Source organism: Pituophis catenifer, unplaced genomic scaffold (genome assembly GCF_029215685.1).
Source record: "Pituophis catenifer annectens isolate HBS135680 unplaced genomic scaffold, rPitCat1.0.hap2 SCAF_2, whole genome shotgun sequence".
Classification (NCBI taxonomy): Eukaryota; Metazoa; Chordata; class Lepidosauria; order Squamata; family Colubridae; genus Pituophis; species Pituophis catenifer.
Genome location: NW_027256882.1, coordinates 120713251 through 120738850, shown reverse-complemented (window position 1 = coordinate 120738850; position 25600 = coordinate 120713251). Strand labels below are relative to the sequence as shown.

The 25600-nt window shown below is 37.8% G+C and overlaps 1 protein-coding gene across 1 annotated transcript; it reads right to left on the bottom strand.

Annotated features, from left to right (window-relative positions):
- Window positions 1-266: 266 nt before the first annotated feature.
- TRMT1 (tRNA methyltransferase 1) lies at window positions 267-24581 on the bottom strand. The gene is made up of 17 exons (XM_070934367.1): window positions 24493-24581; window positions 23302-23640; window positions 21718-21773; window positions 20930-21072; window positions 18360-18547; window positions 13561-13676; window positions 8624-8736; window positions 8181-8329; window positions 7060-7143; window positions 5707-5776; window positions 5271-5405; window positions 4785-4870; window positions 3767-3875; window positions 3192-3268; window positions 2247-2366; window positions 1595-1715; window positions 267-655 (listed from the first exon to the last, which is right to left on the bottom strand). Exons 2-17 carry the CDS (start codon window positions 23607-23609, stop codon window positions 599-601), a joined length of 1932 nt encoding a protein of 643 aa, XP_070790468.1. The 5' UTR covers window positions 23610-23640; window positions 24493-24581; the 3' UTR covers window positions 267-598.
- Between the last annotated feature and the right edge of the window lie 1019 nt (window positions 24582-25600).

Sequence of the window (25600 nt, the reverse complement as noted above, 5' to 3'; positions counted from 1 at the left end):
ATGTACTGTCAGCTTGAAAAGAGCAATGAATGGGGCTCATATAAGCAATTGGGGGGAGAGAATTGTGGGACTCTTACCCTGAGATTTTGACCAGAATTACATGTATGATGAAATAAAACCATATAGCCTGAAATATAATATTTCTGCCAATCACAGGAAGTTGCCTTACACCAAGTCATATAGCTCAGTCTTACCCAGTGTTGCTCATCTTGCCTGCCAATAGCAAAAAAAAAAAAAAAAAATGTTTCACATAAAGATGCCTCAGCCTTGGGATTTTCTGCATGCAGACTGGTACAGATAGAATATTTTTTTAAAAAAGTGGAGACGGCCATATGTAAATTTGTTCTCTGCTGTTCTACTTGGCTGAACTGGTTTTTAGATATTGTTAATCCACGCCCTACAAAAATGCTCACGAGTCAAAACGATACTCTCATCAGTGTTAAACAATCACAAACCCAAACGTCATCAAAAGATAATAGTATTTAATTAGCATGCACATTTTGACAGTCATTAAAATATAAAGATTGCCTATAAATGCAAAAATAAAAATCACACCAGGCATTCAGGACTTTTTTGTCACACTGCTGTTATTGGTGCGTCACTCATTCTGAGTCTCGTGGGAGTAGCAGCATTTGTCCCCTAAGGTACAGTCACCCTGGGAAGAAAAATGGCATTCATTGGAAACAACTTATTTAAGACATTTATATTGTTGCACCTAATCCAACCTATAATATTTATATAAATGACTGCTAAAAAAAATGCCTAGATAAAGCACTCAGCAGATCTGGGGAATAAACTATGCTGTCTTCAATATGCGTTATCTTTAGTATTTTTATATATAGAAGTCAAAAATGGCAAGTCTTCAAGGAGATTTTTCACAGTGTGCCTTTTGTTTGTAATGTACATTGCATCCACAAAGACTTAAATTTTTGTTGCTGCCTTAGGTCTGCCAAAACTGAGCAGTTTGGTAAAATATCAAGCAAGCAGCATTCTAGCTTGAAAGACCATTTTATACTCGGAAGCAGCCAAATCTATTTCCAGAGGATACTTTGGTACTTAATTGGAGTCATCTGTTAATTACAGTATAACATTGGCTAAAATGGACTGGCTAGATATGCAAGATTATTGGTTCTGGCTGCCACTCTTAAGCTAGAGCAGACATTTCTTACTCATTATTTCCTTTCTTATCTGTGGCTAAAAAAACCCAAACCTTGGTGAATGTTTTCTCTGTTTCTAGGAGGCAAATTGAATGCCCCTGCAGTTTCCAGACCCCCTGTATGGAGAAGAGAGCCCTCCATCCATTTTTCCCCTTTCCCAGGAAGCTTAGACCCTGCACTGGTTCTTGATTGGTGCAGTCACCTCAAAAGATGCTCTAGTTAAGAGGTCATTTCCTTTCCCCATTTCCTTTAGATCCAAATGTCTCCATCTGTGCTATAACCCAGCTATATCAATCCCATGACTAAATGTTACAGAAACCAAAGGAAGCAATGTGCCATGGTCCTTTTCTATCACATGCCAATCACATTTCTTCCTTGACCTGTGCTGTCACAAGAAACTTGAGTTCAGTTCATGCAGAGTAACTTTGGCCGCTTACCTGCCGGAACCTTTTGCATGGAAAGTTTTTTAGGTGCGAATCATCATCCCCTTCTGCACAGACTTTCCTCTTGTTTTGATGTAACTTTCTCTTTTCCTGCAGACAAGAGGAAATCCCACCCCTAACCCAGAAAAATAATTAGGCTTGAACCAAGGCAGCTGGCCTTTGGTTTTAATGGGGCACCAAAAGGGCTCATAATGGAAAGATACAGCAAACCCTGTAAAAATATTGAGCGGTGAGTGGGAAGACACCCACCTGCTTCTGCATCCAAGAGGACTAGCCTACACTCCTTCTATGATTAGGTTGCACCCAGCAAGGAGAAGTAATGGTAACATCAGCCAAGGGCCTGAGCTGCAGCTGTCGTATGTGCATGTAAGCTTTTTTTATTTTCTGAGAAGGGAATCAAGATGCAGAGGAAGATACTAGCTATGCCCTTCCCTTTGCCACACAACCTTCCAAGACAAAAGTTCTATTAACAAGGCTATGATTCGCAGCCCAAACAATGCATCTGGGATCAGTTTTACAATGAAGAAACAGAACTCTTTTTTCCCCCCTTCAAATATCACAGAGGTAATTGCAATCCCAGAAGAGTTTAAATCTGGATGTTCTGATTTCCTCCCAGCACCCCATGATTCCTTTTAAATCCCTTTACCCTGCTTTTGCTCTTGCTTTGGGACCCCAGAAGGGCTCAGGATTCATCTGGAACCGCCGGAGTTTCTGTTTTCGTGATTTAGGATTAGCATCTGCTCGGACAGTAAAGGATGCCTGCAACCTGGACAATTTATAGAAAGTCAGAATAAGGGGCAGATTAGAACGTGTGATGAAATTCTAACCCATAGGAACTTTTTAAGTAGGTTCTGCCAGTGGTAAAAACATTCAGTATCTTACATTTTTCTCTGCAAAAGAAACAGCTTCAAAATAACACTCTTGGGAGATTCTCTTCCCTCTACCACCATCCTCCCTGTATGTATGTATGTATGTATATTATATATGTACCGTATTTTTCGGACTATAAGACACACTTTTTTGTCTCCCAAAAGGGGGTGAAAATTTCTGTGCATCTTATAAACCAAATACTGCCGAAGCACCGCCTACCCACCGGCTGTTTTTTTTTTGGCCTCCGCACACCCCATTTTCGGGCCTTTTTTTTACAGGCCTTTTTTTCAGCCCGTTTTTGAGGCTTTTCTGGAAAAAACGGGCCGAAAAAAGCATAAAAAATGGGCCAAAAAAAGCCCCCAAAAAGGCTGAAAAAGGCCTGAAAAAAGGCTCAAAAATGCGGCGCGCAGAGGCCAAAAACTTTTTTTTTTGTTTTCCTCTTCCTCGCACCTTTAGGTGCGTCTTATAGTCCGAAAAATATGGTATGTCTTTTTAATTTAATTTTATGATTTCATTTTTATTTATCAAACTTCTTAACCACCCATCTCCCTCAGAGAGAGGCTCTTTTTTGTTTGCTTCCTTTTTGCCTTCAGAAACTAGATTTATGCCTTCAAAACATCCAAGTTTTTAATATCCTGCAATACCTAAAGCCATTTGTTTCTCAGCTCAAAATCCACATTTGCTCATCTCAAGCCCATTCCACCATGTGACAATCACCTACTTGGGTTCCATGGAAAGGATGTGAGCAGCTGGGCTGTGCTCTGAAAGGCGCTCTCTTTTCACAGGATTGAGCTGCTCCTACAGGTGGGGATGGGCAGAGGAAGAAAAAGAACAGCAGTTTAATCTAAAAAAAGAGCCTAGAGCACGGGTGCCAAACTCGCATCGTCATGGCGTCATCACGTGACATATCGCAACTTTTCCCCCCTTTGCTAAACCGGGTATGGGTGTGGGCAGCGTGTGATGAATCCGGGCCGCAAATTTGACAGCCCTGACCTAGAGGAAGAGTGTAGACAACAGCAAAGGCAACCAACTGTAGAATGGATGTCTTAGGTTGTTGGTGGGTTTTTCCCCCAAATCTTTTAGGGCTACCTCCCACTGAACTTTATTAAAGTTTGCAGAAAGAAATTAGTTTAAGCCGATTGGCTTTGCCTAAAAACTAGGGAAGAGGAGAAACCAGAAATTACCTCTGTGAGAATCTTGATGCCTGGAATAACCTTAAAGAGGCCTCCATAGTTGCTATATAATGTCAAAAGAAAAGAAAGCTCCCTTATAATGAAAGTTAAGACCATTGCTCACCCAGCAGCGCATAATGTCCCAAAGCACAGATGATGGTGCATCTGTTTTGATAGCATTCTTACAGGCATGAGAAAGCGACACTTGGTAACCAGCGTGAAGAAGAGCTGATCTGAAAAAGAATCCAGAGAAAGCTTATATTAAAACATGCCCTAACTTCCCTAAGGAAAAAGATTAGCAGAACCCCCAACATCAATTGGGACAGGTCAACGTTGTTTGAATCAGTAGGAAAATTGGTACAATCATCTAAACATGAGACTCCAATTGGGTCAAACCTGTTTTTTCTATGCTGTTTGTTTAAATGCTGTAGCTTGTTTTTTTACAACTTCTTCTCTACTTTCCTATGAAATGTGCTCTTTGTATATCCTTAAAATCACAGGACATATGCTAGAGACCCTGAGCAGCTGTATTTGCAATAGCAATAGGACATTTATATGCCGCTTTACAGTGCTTTACAGCCCTCTCTAAGCGGTTTACAGAGTCAGCATATTGCCCCTAACAATCTGGCTCCTCATTTTACTGACCTCGGAAGGGTGGAAGGCGGAGTCCTGAGCCGGCAACTGGAAGTCAGCAGAAGTAACCTGCAATACTGCATTCTAACCACTGCATCACTAGGGCTCATAATTCAAATCACCCAAATCAAAATTTATCCTTGAGTCAACCACAGTCTTGGAGAAGGAATCTTTTAAACAACATGTTTGTCAGGCAATGGGGCCTGAGCCATCTGCATGTGATGATTATTCTGCTTATGTTTGAAAAGATTCAGAGATTCCCAAGACCAGATAACTTGCTAAAAAAAACCAGTGAGTCTCTTAGCAAGCTCTGGATTAATGCATCACTATTGGTAGGACTAACAGAAAAAAACACATTATCTCCTCAATATCACAATGGCATTCAAACTTTGGCTTTACCAGCAATTGCAAGGAAATCCTGTCTATCACCACATTCACAACCTATCTTAGGATATTCCTTTTTAAAGTTAAATACAAGATCTTGGTGCAAATTAGCAAGTTCATCTTACCTGAACTGTAGTAGAGAAGGGCTGTTAGAATGGATAGTTTTACTGAGTTTATCAAGGGTATAATAGAGAGGGACATCAGGTAGTTCCTGCATGCAGAGGAAAGCAGATACTAATTACACAGGGAAGATAGTCTAGTGAGGTTACAGAAGAGGCATATCTACTACTGCAACCATGTTTTAGTCACATTCTGCTTTCAACAAATGATCCATTCATGAGGCACTTTTTAAGAGGTTCCCTTTTAGATAAGCTTATTCACTATTTCAACTGCCTCATAAAAATGATGTCAATAGCCTTGCAAGAACCCAGACCGTGGCTTGCACATTGGTGCCTTGCAATGGGGAAGGCTGACTTAAGGCTGAACGGAGCAATGCTGCCTGCAAAACCTGGTGATATGCTGGCTAGCTCTCCACTACTTTACTACTTGATGACACATTCTGGGGAAAAGAGAACCGTCCTATTCACTCTGCCAACAGCCATCACACTCACCTCCATCACCATGCTCAGGATGCCCTGTATCCGTTGATTTGTCTGAAAGCGGCCTGGGTTACTCTCAACTGCTGACAAGACTCGCTGGACAAAACCCAAATCGTGAAGCGGTGCTGCCCACATCGGGCCAGCCAACTGCAGGACAAGGAGGAGGAGGAGGGAATATCAGCTTGGGAAAAATCACTTCTCCAAGAACATGTAAGGCAGGTGTCAGTTTTGGATGACAATTTTCTTTTTTGCTTCTTAACTGCCACATTTTTTAGCTGGGGAATCAAACTTGCATTGTCACGTCGTCACATGATGTATTGTGACTTTTCCCCCCTTTGCTAAACCGGGGGTGGGGGTGGCCAGTGCGTGATGCATCCGGGCTGTGGGCCGCGAGTTTGACACCCCTGATGTAAGCCAAGCCATGAGGCTACATATTGTCCCGGCTCACCTGGTGGTGCTGATGGCAATGTTCACAGGATGGGCCTACAGGGGGGCCACAAGCAGCCTTATAGTTGAAGCTGTGGGGTTATACAGAAGAGAAGCAGATGCCGTAAAGCCAGATCACAATAACAGATGGTTTTGCTTCCTCCCTGTTTATCAAATAATTCCTTTGTGTTACAAGCACAGGTTGTCTAAAAGTCCAAGGCCAATGGCCCCACAGGTCTCTCTTCTCTAGCACAATATAGATCAAGCATCAGAGACAGACGTACAGCATCTGCTCAGAGTTAAACCTCTGAGTCCTCAGCAGCAATGTTTCAACTGGGGAAAAGAGTAGGCAGTTTCTAATGCAAAGAGGCAGTAAATGTGAGGCCATATTTTCCAATGAGAATTTTTGTTTATGTAATTTTCTGTCTATCTCTTTTTTTTTTTGTAGGATTATCCTAAATATGAGATCATCTTCCTCTTGGACAAATAAAATACTTAATAGTTTTTGGGCTTCCAATAAACATATACCTCTTTTTGTGTACGCTTTCATATTTTTAATTTCCCAGCTCATGAGCTTCTGATAGATGTGGGCAGATAATTTTTTTTTTTAATTTTAAAATTCAAAGGGAAAAGAAAGATGGGGATCAACTAGCAGTTCCAACTAAAAAAGCAATACTTATTAAAATGGGGAATTATTTTTCTGCTATGATCAGTGCAGGAGAAAATATCTAGAAGAAAAAAGCTGTATACACCAAAAGTGATTTAGGCAGCAGAATAAAGGAAACTGCCACTATGCTATCGAAACTGTTAGGAAATGGTTATTGCCTAATTGATTGGCCAGGAAATATATAAGCCAACATTGTATGTTTGTATTATGTGAATGTATTATGTAGCTTTAAGAACTGTGCTGAGTCATTTTGCATCCTGATTGGCTGAGCTCTGTAGCCAATGTATTTAAGGAAAGCTAAAGTATGGTTAGTGTTTATACTACACCATTTTTACCTGCTGCTACGCTGTAACTCTTTTTGATCTCCCTATGGTCAATTGTTTGATCATGATTATTTATTTACTGCTTTCTGATATTTATTGAACTATTTTTATATTGTTTCTGATTGTTCCTTGTATTTTTCTACAAACTGGTAAGAAGATTTTATATCCCTGGATTGATCTTATATTGCACTTTATATGGTTAAGACTTGGATTGTTAAAGGATTATGATTTTGCTTTTCCCTAAAAGTTAAATACTAAAAAACCCAGTTTGTCTGTATGTTATTCTCAATTACTCTCAAAACATTTCTGTGCGTAAAACTCTAACAGTACTCTGCTTTATAAACCACAACTTCGGGTGTAACTCAACAATATCCTTAACTCTTACTTTTTTCCATCGCTGACCATCTTGCCAAGCCTCTGGATATGAAATGATCCACAGCCCACACAGTTATAAACCAAGGCCTGTTTGCTGCCAAGAGAAAGAAAAGAAGAGTTGCTAGAGAGGGCTCACAACTTGGGTGTTCTCCTGGATACACGGCTGTCTTTGGAAGAGCATATGACGGCCTGATCCACCAGCTGCGTCCCTTTCTGGATTGGGATGCCTTATGCACGGTCACTCATGCCCTTGTCACGTCCCGCTTGGACTACTATAATGCTCTCTACATGGGGCTCCCCTTGAGAAGCACCCGGAGGCTCCAACTGGTCCAGAATACAGTCGTGCAGGTGGTTATGGGGGCGACTCGGCACTCCCATGTAACACCTCTCCTGCGTGAGCTGCACTGGCTCCCGGTGGTCTTCTGGGTGCGCTTCAAGGTATTGGTTACCACCTTTAGAGCGCTCCATGGCTTAGGACCCGGGTATTTACGAGACTGCTTTCTGCCGCCGGTAGCCTCCCACCGACCAGTACGCTCCCACAGAGAGGGGCTCCTCAGGGTGCTATCAACCACACAATGATGGCTGGCGGCCCCCAGGGGGAGAGCCTTCTCTGTAGGGGCACCTACCCTCTGGAATGAGCTGCTCCTGGAGATACGGCGGATCCCGGATCTGCGCACTTTCCGCCGTGCCCTAACGATGTTTCTGTTTCATCAAGCCGGGCTGACCTGACCTAACTTTTTAAAATTGTTTTAATTTTAAATTGTTAAATTATGGGTTTTAATATACGGGTGTTTTAACTGTGGGCCAAATTAGTTTAATTGGATTTTAATATTGTTTTAAATTTTGTATTTTTTGTATTTTATCTGCTGGCTGTTCACTGCCCCGAGTCCTTTGGGAGAAGGGCGGTATACAAATATAATAAACATAAACATAAACATAGAGAAATTAGAGGAAGGGCAAAGAAGGAAATGTCCAGTATCAGCCTTGAGTCATGCCAGCTATATTGGACATCCTCCTCCTGAATGCAACGAATTGGGAACAGTTGGAAAGCAAGCAGGAGATTTGAATTTTTTTCCTCCGCAGGGGAAGCACAGCAGAAAAAGTGAAACACCGTCTTGAGCAGGTGCTCACCTAGCAGAAGCTTTGACCTTGGATGGTCCACTGAAGACTCGAACAAACACACGGATGTAAAAGTCCACACTGACAGACAACAGTGGAACAATATAGCGCTGGTAGCAGTTGGCCCGAAGATCCAGGCTGTGCAGGATAATTCGTAGGGCCTGAAAGAAAAAGGACAGTGCAGCAGGGGTTCCTTTTGTCTTTGGTTGCTGGCACAATATGGCTAACTTTACAGAGTATATGTAAGAACTTTGTATATTCTTCACAGCATGTGAAGTTCCCATTCCATTCTTTATCAGCCCCAGTACTGCGATACTTATAAGACCTTACTAGTTACTACTAGCTGTCCTTGCTAATTTGGGAAATATTAATTTCCTTTTGAGCAGAATAACAAGGAGATAAAACACGGCAACAGAATGTAAGCATCTCACTGCCAGGCACTCTCTCCTACTCACCATCTCATGACAGGAGGTGGTGCCGATTGACACGCCTCCATATTTGCTGTAACATGTTTCGCCCAATTTCCCAGCCAATACAGCCATGTCAGTGCATGTAACACACAGCAGACCTGTTGGAGGCAAATTGTAGAAAAAAATGCAAACCAACACTTCTCCCAAACATACCTAAGGCGCTAAGGAGAAACAGACAAGAAGAGTCAATGAGCTTGTGCCAATGGCTTCACTCTAGACCTGCTCATGGCTGAGCCAGTGCAATTCTACTTCCTTCTCTCCTACAGTATCAGGCATAAAAAGGGAACACAAATAAAATTAGCCAGTCTACCTTACAGTCTCTTATATTAAGAAGCCTCTAGGATGTATCTTTGCAAGTCTTGTTGGTGACATATGCCATCTATAAAACATCTTCAACTGATTTTCCTTGTATGCAAAGATTGCAAAGATACATCCGAACAATAGCGCAATATGTTGGAAATGTAAGAAATCCCAAGGAACATATTACCATCTACGGTGGACGTGCCCAGAAGCAAAAAATTTTTGGACAAACATCAAAAAATGGATAGAACAGATAACAGACCAACAAATAGAAAAGAAACTAGAAAAATTTTTGGTAGGAATCTTCACAAGACCATACTCCAAAGAAATAAAATATTTGATGCTACACATCTTGACTGCAGCACGAATAGTATATGCAAAAAATTGGAAACAGGAAAGAACTCCAAATGAGGAAGAACTGATAGATAAGATTTTAGAGTGTGCTGAAATGGACAGATTAACAAAAGAAATTAAAGAAAAAGAAGAGACAGACTATTATAGAATATGGAATAAATGGTATAAATGGCTTAAGACTAGAAACAAAGAATAAAGATTATTAGAAGAGAAGAGTATGACTATAAAATATATATACAACAAATGTTTGGAGTGAAATAAAAATGTATATAACAAGAATGTAGAAATGTATAGTACTAAAGATATAAGTAAAATACATAGATCCGTATAGAGGGGAAGGAAAAGTGGGGGGAAGGATAATGGGGGGGGGGAAGAGAGGAATGAAATGAAGTCACAGGGGGAAAAAGATAAAATAACAGAAGGAAGACGATGATGGAATAAATGGTATAAATGGCTTAAGACTAGAAACAAAGAATAAAGATTATTAGAAGAGAAGAGTATGACTATAAATTATATATACAACAAATGTATGGAGTGAAATAAAAATGTATATAACAAGAATGTAGAAATGTATAGTACTAAAGATATAAGTAAAATACATAGATCCGTATAGAGGGGAAGGAAAAGTGGGGGGAAGGATAATGGGGGGGGGAAAGAGAGGAATGAAATGAAGTCACAGGGGGAAAAAGATAAAATAACAGAAGGAAGACGATGATGGAATAAATGGTATAAATGGCTTAAGACTAGAAACAAAGAATAAAGATTATTAGAAGAGAAGAGTATGACTATAAATTATATATACAACAAATGTATGGAGTGAAATAAAAATGTATATAACAAGAATGTAGAAATGTATAGTACTAAAGATATAAGTAAAATACATAGATCCGTATAGAGGGGAAGGAAAAGTGGGGGGAAGGATAATGGGGGGGGGGAAAGAGAGGAATGAAATGAAGTCACAGGGGGAAAAAGATAAAATAACAGAAGGAAGACGATGATGGAATAAATGGTATAAATGGCTTAAGACTAGAAACAAAGAATAAAGATTATTAGAAGAGAAGAGTATGACTATAAATTATATATACAACAAATGTATGGAGTGAAATAAAAATGTATATAACAAGAATGTAGAAATGTATAGTACTAAAGATATAAGTAAAATACATAGATCCGTATAGAGGGGAAGGAAAAGTGGGGGGAAGGATAATGGGGGGGAAGAGAGGAATGAAATGAAGTCACAGGGGGAAAAAGATAAAATAACAGAAGGAAGACGATGATGGAATAAATGGTATAAATGGCTTAAGACTAGAAACAAAGAATAAAGATTATTAGAAGAGAAGAGTATGACTATAAATTATATATACAACAAATGTATGGAGTGAAATAAAAATGTATATAACAAGAATGTAGAAATGTATAGTACTAAAGATATAAGTAAAATACATAGATCCGTATAGAGGGGAAGGAAAAGTGGGGGGAAGGATAATGGGGGGGGGAAAGAGAGGAATGAAATGAAGTCACAGGGGGAAAAAGATAAAATAACAGAAGGAAGACGATGATGGAATAAATGGTATAAATGGCTTAAGACTAGAAACAAAGAATAAAGATTATTAGAAGAGAAGAGTATGACTATAAATTATATATACAACAAATGTATGGAGTGAAATAAAAATGTATATAACAAGAATGTAGAAATGTATAGTACTAAAGATATAAGTAAAATACATAGATCCGTATAGAGGGGAAGGAAAAGTGGGGGGAAGGATAATGGGGGGGGGGAAGAGAGGAATGAAATGAAGTCACAGGGGGAAAAAGATAAAATAACAGAAGGAAGACGATGATGGAATAAATGGTATAAATGGCTTAAGACTAGAAACAAAGAATAAAGATTATTAGAAGAGAAGAGTATGACTATAAATTATATATACAACAAATGTATGGAGTGAAATAAAAATGTATATAACAAGAATGTAGAAATGTATAGTACTAAAGATATAAGTAAAATACATAGATCCGTATAGAGGGGAAGGAAAAGTGGGGGGAAGGATAATGGGGGGGGGAAAGAGAGGAATGAAATGAAGTCACAGGGGGAAAAAGATAAAATAACAGAAGGAAGACGATGATGGAATAAATGGTATAAATGGCTTAAGACTAGAAACAAAGAATAAAGATTATTAGAAGAGAAGAGTATGACTATAAATTATATATACAACAAATGTATGGAGTGAAATAAAAATGTATATAACAAGAATGTAGAAATGTATAGTACTAAAGATATAAGTAAAATACATAGATCCGTATAGAGGGGAAGGAAAAGTGGGGGGAAGGATAATGGGGGGGAAGAGAGGAATGAAATGAAGTCACAGGGGGAAAAAGATAAAATAACAGAAGGAAGACGATGATGGAATAAATGGTATAAATGGCTTAAGACTAGAAACAAAGAATAAAGATTATTAGAAGAGAAGAGTATGACTATAAATTATATATACAACAAATGTATGGAGTGAAATAAAAATGTATATAACAAGAATGTAGAAATGTATAGTACTAAAGATATAAGTAAAATACATAGATCCGTATAGAGGGGAAGGAAAAGTGGGGGGAAGGATAATGGGGGGGGGGAAGAGAGGAATGAAATGAAGTCACAGGGGGAAAAAGATAAAATAACAGAAGGAAGACGATGATGGAATAAATGGTATAAATGGCTTAAGACTAGAAACAAAGAATAAAGATTATTAGAAGAGAAGAGTATGACTATAAATTATATATACAACAAATGTATGGAGTGAAATAAAAATGTATATAACAAGAATGTAGAAATGTATAGTACTAAAGATATAAGTAAAATACATAGATCCGTATAGAGGGGAAGGAAAAGTGGGGGGAAGGATAATGGGGGGGGGGGAAGAGAGGAATGAAATGAAGTCACAGGGGGAAAAAGATAAAATAACAGAAGGAAGACGATGATGGAATAAATGGTATAAATGGCTTAAGACTAGAAACAAAGAATAAAGATTATTAGAAGAGAAGAGTATGACTATAAATTATATATACAACAAATGTTTGGAGTGAAATAAAAATGTATATAACAAGAATGTAGAAATGTATAGTACTAAAGATATAAGTAAAATACATAGATCCGTATAGAGGGGAAGGAAAAGTGGGGGGAAGGATAATGGGGGGGGGGAAGAGAGGAATGAAATGAAGTCACAGGGGGAAAAAGATAAAATAACAGAAGGAAGACGATGATGGAATAAATGGTATAAATGGCTTAAGACTAGAAACAAAGAATAAAGATTATTAGAAGAGAAGAGTATGACTATAAATTATATATACAACAAATGTATGGAGTGAAATAAAAATGTATATAACAAGAATGTAGAAATGTATAGTACTAAAGATATAAGTAAAATACATAGATCCGTATAGAGGGGAAGGAAAAGTGGGGGGAAGGATAATGGGGGGGGGAAAGAGAGGAATGAAATGAAGTCACAGGGGGAAAAAGATAAAATAACAGAAGGAAGACGATGATGAAACAATGCTTAAAAACGATAAGATATTTATATGTTGGATGTTATGTGAATGTCATATATGTGTTATAATAAAATTACAAATTTTATATATTAAAAAAAAAGCCTCTAGGGACATATCTGACAGCAATATTATTTGCCAGTATGAAAAGCCTAGAGCCTGATTCCAGACTCGAGTCCTGGTTTTTCTCTTTTCACTATGTAATGTTCACTTTGAGAGCTTGTTTGGCCTAGTGGTTAAGCCTAGGCTAGAACCAGGAGATTGAGTTCTAGTCCTGCCTTGGGCACAAAAGCTGTCTTGGTGACTGTAGGCTAGTCACTCTCAGCTCAACACACCCCCCTCCTTCATATGGTTGTTTTGTTGTTGTTGTTGTGTGGAAAACAGGAGGAAGAAGGTGTATTGTGTATGCTTGTTGCCTTGAGTTACTTATAAAGTAATAAAGGTGGGATAAAAATTTAATAAATAAATATACGTCTCAATCATTCTTGAACAGTTTATAACCTTTGGAACATCATTATTATTTCCTATTGATCAGGAGTCAAGATATGGCTAAAGAGATACCCCATTTTAGAAAACAAATGTTACAATATGAAATCCATGTTGTTATTTCAATTTGTCATTAAAAAACTGGAAACGTTTATCAAGAAAATTCTTGGGAAAAAAACCCCAGTATTCTGAGCAGCCCCTTCTTCACTATTAGTAACAATGCCTAGAAATGAAAGAAGCTACCAACTCACCTCCATCCCTCACGCACTGCACCACAGCATCCAAGAAACCAGAAGGGCTGCCATACGGGTCCAGGTCAATAACATCAAAGAATTCTTTAGCTGCCTTTTTGCGATATAGCAGCATCCTGCCCAAGAGAGAGAGAGAGAGACAGTGACAGACAATGATTAGGTGTGGTATCTCCCATAGCTAGAAAGCTATGAAGAAGTCCTCTGTAAGATTGATAAGGCCTACAGAGTAAATTCTTGGGTGGCAAAGCAAAGACAATTGCCTAGAGATGTGGTGATTTATTTTATTGATAAAGGAATATTGCTGAGCACATTGTAAGACACCCTGAGTCTTCGGAGAAGGGCGGCATATAAATCAAATTAAAAAAAAAAAAAAAGGAGGAAGCAGAAAATTCTAAGAAACAGTAGATGTGGGCTTCCATTGAAAAGGAAGCTCAGTTAATCCTTCTCTATGCTAAAGCATTTGGCATACACAGAAAACTGTACCTAAAATGGAGGATAAGCTATTTTCCCTAGCAGGCTGGCTGCTCATATAGAGATTGTTTTCAATATGAGGCATGCCCATAATATGATTCCACATCAACAAAAGATTAGGCCAACGAATACATATCTAATGCAAGTCAGAGATGTTTATCCAGCTTAATTCCACAAATGAAGAGGGGAGTAGATGGATAATTTGCTCAATAAGGAAAGCTGTTTTCGACTGGCACAAGAACAGAAAGAGATGGAAATTCTGGAAAATTAACTCCTTTGTGTATTCTTTTTTTTTTTTAAATTGAAAAAGTTTTTCAAATACAAATTTTTCCCCCTTTCCCCCTCCCGCTCCCTAACCCCCCCCTCCCTCTCCCCTCCCCCCATGGCTTCTACAAGATGAAATCCAAATTAATATCACATTATATAATACTTTACCACCCTTTACACCACCCCTATGTGCTTAGCGTTTCTTTCTAACATTATTATTATGTCCCCCGTATACTATACATTTCAAAACAGCATTCGGCTATAAAACTATATAATAGATCCTAATTTGGCATTTATTCTGCTCACAATCTACCCATTTCCTCCACCCCCATACATATATCTCTTAATTCAAATCTTTTAAGTATATTAATATCTAAACATAACATCCCTTTTCCTAAACTAAGCAATCAGTAACCTAACTTGTTGTGGTTTAGGTCTCCATCCTGGTTGCCTTTCTAGGACTTGTATGTCAGCTGATTGAATTACATGCTGGTCTTTAACTTGATAAGACATCAAATCGAGATCCAAAGCCACCTCTCTATTTATAGTAATCCAGCTATAGCCTCTGAAGGAGAATCCAAAAGCGGCTCATCCAAAAAGCCCTCTATAACTTGTCGTTTTTCCATTACCTCCATCTCCATCTGCTTGGCCTGAGTTTCAATCTTTTGTTCATTTTGCTTATCTTTATCCCCCTCCTGTATTCCTGACACTGATGACATACGTGGAGATGTTGGGCCCATTTTAAAAACCTTGTAGTAAAATTCTTCCGCTTTTTCAACAGTGTTTAATTGATATCTTTCTCCTTGATATCTCAATATTATACCAACTGGAGCATCCCACCTAAATGGGATGTTTTGTTTCTTTAGCTCAGTCACCAAAAATCCAAAGTCCTTTCTATCTTTTAACATCTTGGACGGCAGCTCTTTATATATCCAAATCTTCACTCCATTCATTTCTAGCGTGGAGTTGAAAGACTTTTGCACAATATCATTTCTTATTCCTTTATCAATAAAATAAATCACCACATCTCTAGGCAATTGTCTTTGCTTTGCCACCCAAGAATTTACTCTATAGGGCTTATCAATCTTACAGAGTACTTCTTCAACACTGACCTTTAAGATCACAGCCAGAACTTCAGCAGACATCTTTCTCAAGTCTCTGTTATTTTCCTGTATTCCTCTCATTCTGATCGCAAATTCCATGGATCTAAATTGCATCATTGTAACTTCATTTTCAATCCTTTGCTTTATATTATCTGCATTGTAAGTCTTGTGATCAGCTTCCTTCATTTTAGACTCTACTTCTGAGCTATTTTCTTGAATCATTGTCAAATCATTTTCAATTCTTTGTATTTTATTATCCAGATTATGAATCTTATGATCAGCTTCCTTCATTTTAGACTCTATTTCTAAATTGATATCTTTATCCATCTTTAGAATTATTTCTGAGAAACTTTTCAAAGCTGTTACAATATATCGCTTCAGGTTATCATACTTTTGTTGAACCAACTCTTTAATTTCCTGTCTAAAATTTTCAAGATTCTGATTCATAATCTCATCACGTCTTGCCATCTCCTCCACAACAAATTCCTTTAAATCTTTCTGCATCTGCGAGCTCAAAAATTGCTCTTGTGATTTATAAATGGGGGAGCCCCCCCCCCACAGCTTGGTTGTCTGGCTTTGTCAGTTTTAATGCCATCCTGCCACACAAACAGACTCTTTTTAAAGCAAAAGTCTTCTCTCCACACAATATCAATATCAAGTCTCTAAGAAAGGAAGAAGCATAAAACAGAATTTTTTTTCCTTCTCTTGTAGCCAGCGCTATTGCTAGATACTTTGTAACATATTAAGCCATTCAAACGGAAAGACTTTCGCTTTCAGCTTTCTTCTCAAGCCTCAGCCAGCTGCCATTTTAAACTTTTTTTTCCCCCTTTTCACTCTTTCTTCATTCTTAAAATCAATCATAGGGTTGTTACAAATACTTGCGATTTAGAGTCCCAAATCCGGATTTCATCCTGCTTATTCAATCAATCTATTAGTTTTCGCTGATTAGGTTCATCACATCGTCTAGCTCTGCAAAGCACAGAGTTCTCCTGCAGCCCGGAGCAGCAGCGAGCTGAATAGGGAGCCTCATCCTGCTTCCTCCCCAAGAGTAAAAAAAAAACTCTGGGGACTTCGCAGAGGGCTCTACCTGCTCTCGCCGGCTCACCTCACATTTCCTTAAGGAAACAGAGTTTTTCGAGCCGCCTCCCAGCTGTAAGGGCGGCTCTTTACAGGCGGCGGGGGTGGCGGTCCCAAAAGACCATCTAGCGACGACGGAAGCCAAACCGGAAGCCTATTCTTATTTTTTAAGTAATGCACAGACATTGTGCCCTGATGACAGAACTAAAGATTGGGATAATTAGAAATGTAGTTGAAGTATAGGACCCGTATATTATCTCTGTTCACCAGTGATTCAGCTGTACTTCCCAAGTACCCAGCTGTACCTACAAAAGTGGCAATTCTGCATCAAGTCATATACTCTTCCTGATTTTAAGAATAGCATATACCTGTTATTATTAGCATATCATGTTGTTGCAGTAGCCAGGAGACCACAATCCTATTGCAATAATATAGTATATAGAATAGTAGTTTGGCTTGCCATGGTACTAGCCCTGTTATAAGAGATGCTTGCACGCTTCCCAAAGTACGCCACAGGAGGCCGAGCTGACTTCGCACCAGAGAGAAAGATGAGCGGTTCTGCTTGTAATGTCACCCAAGGCTCCTTTCCTTCCTGGAGCTGCATCGCAAATGGGCACTGCAGCCGGGAAGGTTCACAGCCATCAGGAATCTGATGGCCTGCACAGAGCACCAGCTCCTCTCCCCATGGAAATGGTACCTATCTATCTACTTGCATAGAACATGCTTTCAAACTGTTACGGTGGACAAAGCCGAGGTGAATGACAGGAGCTCATCCCACCACGCAGAGTTAGGGCTCAAACCACAGGAGCAGAGACTATCTCCAGCGTCATTAAGCCACTGAATTCACTACACCTCTTAGCATACACCTCACTGAGCCTTGTTTGAAACCAGGGTTCACGAAGACTGCAGATAAACATTGGCTTTCTCATTTATTATCTTGAGATTTGTTATCATCTTTGTTAGCTGTCAGAAAACAACACATAATCAACTATGGCAGTGCAGAAAAACATCAAGGTTAAATAGTATTCAAACTTTATAAATTCTCCCCACCTCATTTTGTACATAAAAATAGTTACCTGATCATGTCAAAACAAAAGGACCGTACAAATTATTTTCAACACAGCAATAGGTTTTTGGAAATGGCTTTTCTCATAGTTAGAATTAACTCAAGACATAAAATAAAAATATTATTACAAGATGGATTTGATTTAAATCAAGTTGATTTAAATCATGATTTAAATCATGGTTTAAATCACTAGTAAAAAGGCTTGATTTAAATCAACTCAATTTAAATCATAATTTAATTTTTAAAGAGCAATTGTCATCTCTGTCCTGCTCCCCGGCTCCTCCTCTGACCCACTGTTGACTCACTGACAGTCCTAATATTGAAGAATATACAGCCTTATGCTACATAACTAAGCTTCATTTCATGCTGAATAAACTAAATTATTAATGTATCTTAAATAGAAAACTATATTTAGATAAATTTTTACTCCAAAAGCATTTTATTAAAATAAATTTGATAAAAATAAAAAAAAACTCCTATTTAAATTTTAAAAAATCCGATTTAAATTTTAAAAATCATTTTTTTTAAAAAAAATCATTGATTTTTATCCACCCTGTATTATTATCACTCCCCAAGACTCACTGAATAAGTTTGCATACTATTCCATATTAAAGAACATAAGTCAGTCAAGTATTACAAAGTGGCTAAGGGAAATCTAACTTGCTTGTCCTTCTTTAACTCCCATTGTTATTATTAAAAAAAAAAAAATTCTATTTCTTTTGCAAAGCAAGAGTTTACCAGCTATGTCTTAGAATGTTAAATGGTCAAAGGAATAAAAAGAAAGAAATCCCTCTCTTGTATAGAAGTTTACTAACCGAGCATCTGACAAGCTTGGCGTCACCAGGTGTTCCACCCCATTGATCTTAATATTTTGGGTGATGAACTCAACAGCCTTAGAGGAATTATCATTAGCTACCACACTTTGAAGGCCAGGCACTTCCTTTGCAAACCGGATGGAACGCAGTCCAGAAGCCGCCAGAGCTTCCAGCACTTGGAGTCCCTCCTGTAAAAGGCAAGAAAAAAAGTTAAAGAAAAACTGAAATAAATGTTGGAATTAACTTTAAAAAGTTCAATATGTGACTTGAAACTATGTGGATCAACCCTGCTTCAATTTCCAAAGTGGCCCGGGCAGTTTCAAGAATATCAAACAGACATGTTCAGAATGTGTCTTTCCTAAGTGTTTTGTGGTGTTTGACCACTTTCCATGCTCAAAACAATACAGAAGTTATTATTATTTATTTATTATTTATTAGTCCAATTTATATGCCACCCTTCTCCCTAGACTCAGGGCAGCTTACAATGCATTATAGCAATAGCCTGCATACTTTTTTGTATATACCTGCTTATTAGGGCTTTCGGCCCCCCCTAAGCGGTGTTGTTCTATACAAAGTCGGCTTATTGCCCCCACAATCTGGGTCCTCAATTTACCTACCTCAAAAGGATGGAAGGCTGAGTCAACCTTGAGCCTAGTGAGATTCGAACTTGCACTAATTGCAGGCAGCTGGCAGCTAAGTGCTAGCACTTGACAGCACTTTAGTCCGCTGCACCACCGAGGTATCATATCTTAAAGTGGACCCCCATTATATCTTAAAGTGGACCCTCTGAATGCTTCAACCTATGCTGAAATGAGCAACTATTCCAAAGTCCTAGATTCTTTACTTCAAAAGAATTAGTAAAGCCCCACAAGGAATGATCACTTCAGTCAAATCCCAGAAGTTGTAAAGAATGGGTTATTTCATGTTTCTATAACACATGCTGCAACAATGTGCCATGATAGTGAAGAAGGCCTCTGATACAGATCAGACTTGTATTATATTACTCAGTAGACAGATATATGTCACTGCCTCAAATAGCTGCTCTGAAGATCCTAGCCCAGCCATGAAGGAAAAGCCTCCTCTTGTATGGTTCTCAAGCTATTAAAGCAACTCCCAAAGAGAAGCGGTAAGCCCCACTCTCATAGGATTCAGGAAAACGGCCAAAACCCATTATTTATATCATGTTTATAATTGTTAGCTCAGCCAATATGAATTATACCGACCGTTAATTGTACTGCTTTTATTTTTATAATTTAAAATGCATATATTCATTATGGTAATATTGAATTATGGGATACGAATATAATAAAACGTAGAGCTTGAAATTAAAGCTTGATAGTCAGCACTGTGTAGGGAGATTCAACTAAATGACATCTGCAAAATCTTCTAATTGTGTTCTCAAGCCAAATTAAATGGTCATATAATAATGAGTAAACTAAATCATATTAGAATGTAATGTTTTCATATGAAATCTCATCAAAAGTGCTAATGTTTTTGTGGGAGAGTGTATGAGATTTCAAAGACATTTTTTATCAATGTCTTTTATTTTGTTATATCCTTGTTGGGTTCTATTTAAGGAAAAACTGTATGCCTTCCTAAGATCTTACAGGGAAAAATCAATCATATCTTGACTATGTAATACAGGTAATCCTAGCTTACTGACTACTTCTTCAGAAAATTTTCAAAGTTACGACTACGCTGAAAATATAATTTTTTTTATAAATAAAAAAAATTATAGCCAATTTATAACTTTTGCAACATTTCTTCGTCATGTAATTACCATTACCATCAATAATAATTCTCCTGTGCTTGACCTGTTAATTTTTTTTCTTTTTTTCTCCCCTTGCAATACAGAGAGATTGGACAGGAAAGGATTGCAGAGTAAGCTGTCTTCTCATCTACACATCAAAATTGGCTGTTGGAACTGGGAGCTGCAGGCAAGCTATGCAAACAGCTTCAATATTCCTTTTGCGCTATGAAAACCACTTCAAAAAAACTTGCCAGGAAAACTGCAGAGACTAGTCTAAATAGTTGCCAGGGGTCAAAAACTTGGGTTGGGTTGTTTTATTATTTGGTTTTAGACTTCATGTATTCTGTTGAGAGTCTCTGGATTGTGGGAGGGTAGAAGTGTAAACAACGAATGAACAAACAAATAAATGAACAAACAAATGAATGAATGAAGAGCAAGCAGGCAAGCAAGCAATCTCACAGAACAGACAAAGATTATGATAGCTGTGAATTATACCAATAGCAACAGCACTTATATACCACTCCACAGTCCTTTGCAGCACTCTTTGAGCAGTTTACAATGTCAGCATATTGCCTCCCACAATCTGAGTCCTCATTTCACCAACTTCGGAAGGATGGAAGGCTGAGTCAATCATGAGCTGGTCAGGATCAAACTCCTGACAGTGGGCATAGTTTGCCTGTAATACTTCATTCTAACCACTGTGCCAATGATAGAAACTTTAGGTCAAATATATCTGGACAACAACAGGCTGGTAATGGCCAGTGGAGCGGTTCATCCAATCCACCCTCAAAACCCCAATATGGAAACATAGATACAATACCTGGCATACTTCATCCACTTGTGCAACTGTAGTAGTCTCCTCATCTGTAGTATCTCTATAATTCAGGTGTTCCAAGTTATCTTTTCCCGTTTCAGAGAGATCAACAATCACTTTAGAGGTATTTTCTTCCCCAGGGACTGCAACTGGAGAAAAAAGATGGAGCAGATGTATACACCCTTGGTATCTTGTCTGAACAAATGCTCAGTCCTTAAATTTTTTTATATAATTATCAAATATTCAGCTCTTTTAAATGGTGTTTTCTCCTGATCAGAATAACCTACTATAAATATAACTGCCAGGCTCCCTCTTCTGTTTAATTTTGCCACTACTGAAAACCTGAACATGCTTATAGGTATATGGAGAACTACACTGTCAAAAATCTACTCATAATTTCAATTATGTAAGTAAACTGCAGTTGTTCTTTTTAAAAGTATAAAATAGCTAAAAAGCAACAAGAACAAATTACAGAAGATTAAAACATTCTATATTGTTATTCTAGGGACAGTTCCTGAAAATTAAAAGTGAGTCTGCTTATTTCACTTCACAACCACTAAAAAAACCCTTTTCTAATAACCCGAGGAAGGAAATCAAAATACTGCCTTGTTAAGTCCTTGTTAAGTTTTTTATTTAAAATGTATACACATTCTTTCTTTGCAGGCAGGAAAATAAATCCCAACACCTGAATATACGAAACAATAAAAGTGGGTATCTACATTTTGCTTCTTATATATCTCTGTTTTCACCTGATGGACCTTAGATGGAATAGTGATGAAAGCATTGCCACTCACTCCTAATTCCTTTGGATGAGAGCTGCAGACGAGCAAATTCAGTAATAACTGCACACCTAAAAGTGAAAAAATCAGCACATATTACAAAGTTTAATGTGCCAGAATATACAAAAGATTACCTATCTATTGTCCATGCATACAGTCCTTTCAAAAATGCATGACTTTTTCAAAAGATCATTACATAATTCAGCATCCTAAACCATCAATCATTTAAGAAATTCTTTCAAGTAAAATGACAAATCAACATCACTTCTTAAGTCTAAGAAGAAAGAAGTCAAATAAGTTGTTTTTAACTGTATATATTTCTTCTTTCCTACCACTGTTTTCATATCACTAGGAATTGGGTGGCACATAACTTTAATAAATTATTATTACGTCTGTGCTATATCTATTACATCTGTGCTACATCAATAACTTTTAAAAGCCTGAGCGCAGGGAGGCAGATGTTTTATAACTAAACGCCAGTACTTATTTGTTCTGTATTAATTAACTCAAAATATGTAACTTTCATCATTACTGCTAAATTATACCAAATTCCAGGAATTTTTATAAAATGCACATAAGCATGAAGTGATATGTAATCTACCAGAAAGTGATTTCTGATCTATTTCTGATCTGTTTGCTTACCTCTATTAATATAACAGCACACTAACTTTACTTTATGCAGCATGAGACATCAGTTTGCCTGATATACAGCATTACATACTTATGAAACTACTTCAATGAATCAAATATCCCACAAGCTATACAGTAATTAAAAATGATTGTTTCACTGTCCAATTTTATATTTACATTTTTCTGCACTAAAAACAAACTCCATATAGATTGCAATGTTGTACTAATAATGTTATGTTGAAATCATTTGCTCAGCACATTAGTCCAGAACTCTTAGTATTTATCTACAAGAACTGATTTTAAATCTTACTGCATTGCTCAAAATTCCACATATGCAGTAAATATGGGTGGGGCCTGCGGGGGAGCATTGCACTGTGGGTGCCGGCACATGCACGCGTGCTTTCAGCACCCGAGGGAAAAAAAGTCCGCCATCACTAATCTCAGCAAACACATTCTATTATTTGATAACAATTGGAGCCCAGCTTTCAAAAAAAAGAATACAAAGAAAAAGAAAAGTGAACATTAAGGACTCCTACAACCCGATCTGTCCATGAAATGGGACACTAAAATCATTTTTTACAAAACAGTTCTTTAAGTAAGGAAATGTTGTAGTTATGCTCAAATACATAGCCAGTCCCCTTGAGGATTCCTGTGACAATAAGTAGCAGTTTCTCCCAAAAGTTTTTAGAAAGTGAAAAGTACAGACAGAACCCCTTTGCTAATGAAAATGATCTTAAGACAAGGAAGATAGAACCCAAAGAAATATATCTTCTGAAGCTAATCACAAGAGAATATCCCTTTTTTTCAGGTACAGATAATATTTTCAGTATAAATCTAATTCCAACTTGCTACCCCAACTATATTCTCTTCCCTTCCCCAAAAAACCAAAGGGATATTCTTCCATCGTTACTTCATTCCAACTTCATTCATTCATCCGACAGTTGTGAACTCACCCTATTCTCTACTTACGTAAGGTCTCTGTTGAACTCTTGGACAGGATTATAGAACACTTCATTGGCATTTGGGAAAATCACTTTTGCTTTTCCTTCTGTGATTATTTTCTCACCATTTTCTGTTGACTCACTGCCACCACTTGTACTCACTGTAGGTGATTGAGCCATATTTTGCTCCAGATTACAGTTATCTGTTTCCATGTCTTGATTCTGATTACTCTCCATGCTTTTGTAAAAAGATTGATTTCTGACTGAAATTGCAGTTAGGGTTGCTTCATTCCTATATGAAGCCAAGGCAAGTCTCAACCAAATCCTCAGACACATTTATTTGTCATCCGTTTCTTTGAACTATTCTCTGAAAAGAAAAGAAATATAATTTTACTGCAAACACCCTACATTTCCAAACATTAATAATTCAGCACTCCTGCTCTGTATTTAGACACAGTTCCAAGGAATATAATCTCATATTATATTCACCTACTGTAACACTTATTCCAGTGAACTGTGATCTAACAGTTTAATCAAACCAATTTTCTAGGTTTGCATGACATACCAAACCATAATTTTAATCTAGACCTCTGCAACACATAGGTTAAAATGGATAATGTAAGATTGAGAACTTAAAAGCAAAAAAAAAAAAAAAAAACAGGAACATACACAGCAAGTTTTCTAAGGTAGAACAGAAATTGGGCTTATCTTCTTATCTACAAGCCCATCTCCAAGTGGTTCTGAGTTAATAACAAGTCATTAATTTGCCTCTTGAACAAGAGTTCCAGATTATGTTAAAAACTAATTGATTCTATGGACTGAACAAACCCTGATATACAGATGGGGGTGAGGGGTGAGAAAATGAGTGTACAGTGGCAAACTTTCTCACTGAACTTTATGATTTTCATACAAAATAAAAGCATGTTTTGTTTGTACCTCTTCTTTTGCAGATAAATGATCTTAAGCTTATTTTTGCAATACTATTTCTCAATTACAATTTAGATAAATATTATCGGTACTTGAAGCAGTCACGACCAATCGAAAATTACTGGAGGCGCATAACCACCACCACCCTTCTCAGAGATGTGGCCTGCGCATTTAACTGCTACCTTTTGAGAAACAGTTTTTCTTAACATCAAGAATCTTCTTAATTGCAACTGGAATAGCATACAAATAACGAGAATTGAAATACTTTTAACTCTATTAATTTTACACTTACTTTACAGCCAATCTGTAATTTTCAATAAACTGTAGACTAACATTATATTCCTCCACAAGTCTTCGCATGCAACTGCAAATACGTGGAGGTGAGGCAGCCGGAGGGCTGAAGCAGGGGTTCTCGGAGGGAGGTAACACCGCCCTCGAACGTTTCCGTCTTTGCTATTATCTGGATCAGGCCAAGCGTCAGGCAAAGGAATCGGAGTTGAACTATAAAATATCACCCAAGGAATCGGGGGTGGAAGTAAAGAAAGGCCCACGATATAGGCTCCCCTATGTATAGCACAACCAATCAGAACTAATGTCCACGTTCCAGTTTATACCGCAGGCGCCATGTTGAAAGTGACTGGGAAAAGATCAGCTGATATCCTGCCAGCCAATAGAACCGGGGCAGCGGACGGGTCGCCTAGAGAGTCAAGAAAAACGGGGAGGAAATGCCACTTTTTGCTAACGAAGCAGGTAAGGAAAAGTCCAGCGTTTTCCAAATTGTTCGCCCGTTTCAAAACGTCGCCTTGAATCGGGTCTACGAGCCCACTGCAGTTAACTGCTTTATGCCTAGAAACAGTTGCGGCGAATGGCGATATGATTATGATTTAAGATTCAAGCACATTGCAGTTATGCACGATTCTTCGTTGCAGAGAATAAAATGTATGTATTGGAACATCGATTCAAAAACAAGCCTTTCGGCATCACGTTTTCTTAAGTAAATAGGTATAGGATGCAACCTCTGAATAAACCAACATGGACTTAATTTGAAAGAATTGTAAAACTCTTACATCATGTTACATAAAAGCAATAAGACTTCATAGCTTGTCTGACCTCTATATTTTCCAAGAATTCTGATTATCTGGAAAATATCTCTATGATTGCCAAATGTTGTTCTTCTCATTTCAATTTGGGGAATGGATCAATCATTAAGTCAAATAAGCCCAAGAAAATATATGTATAATGCAAAATCAAAATGTTTGGTCAATGATCAACAAAATTTGAAAAATCAGATGAGATAAAGCTGTAGCATAATACCACAACAAAGATAAAATAACATATAGAAATGTAGCATACTATAATGATGTGTTAATTATATACTGCTCAAAAAAATAAAGAGAACA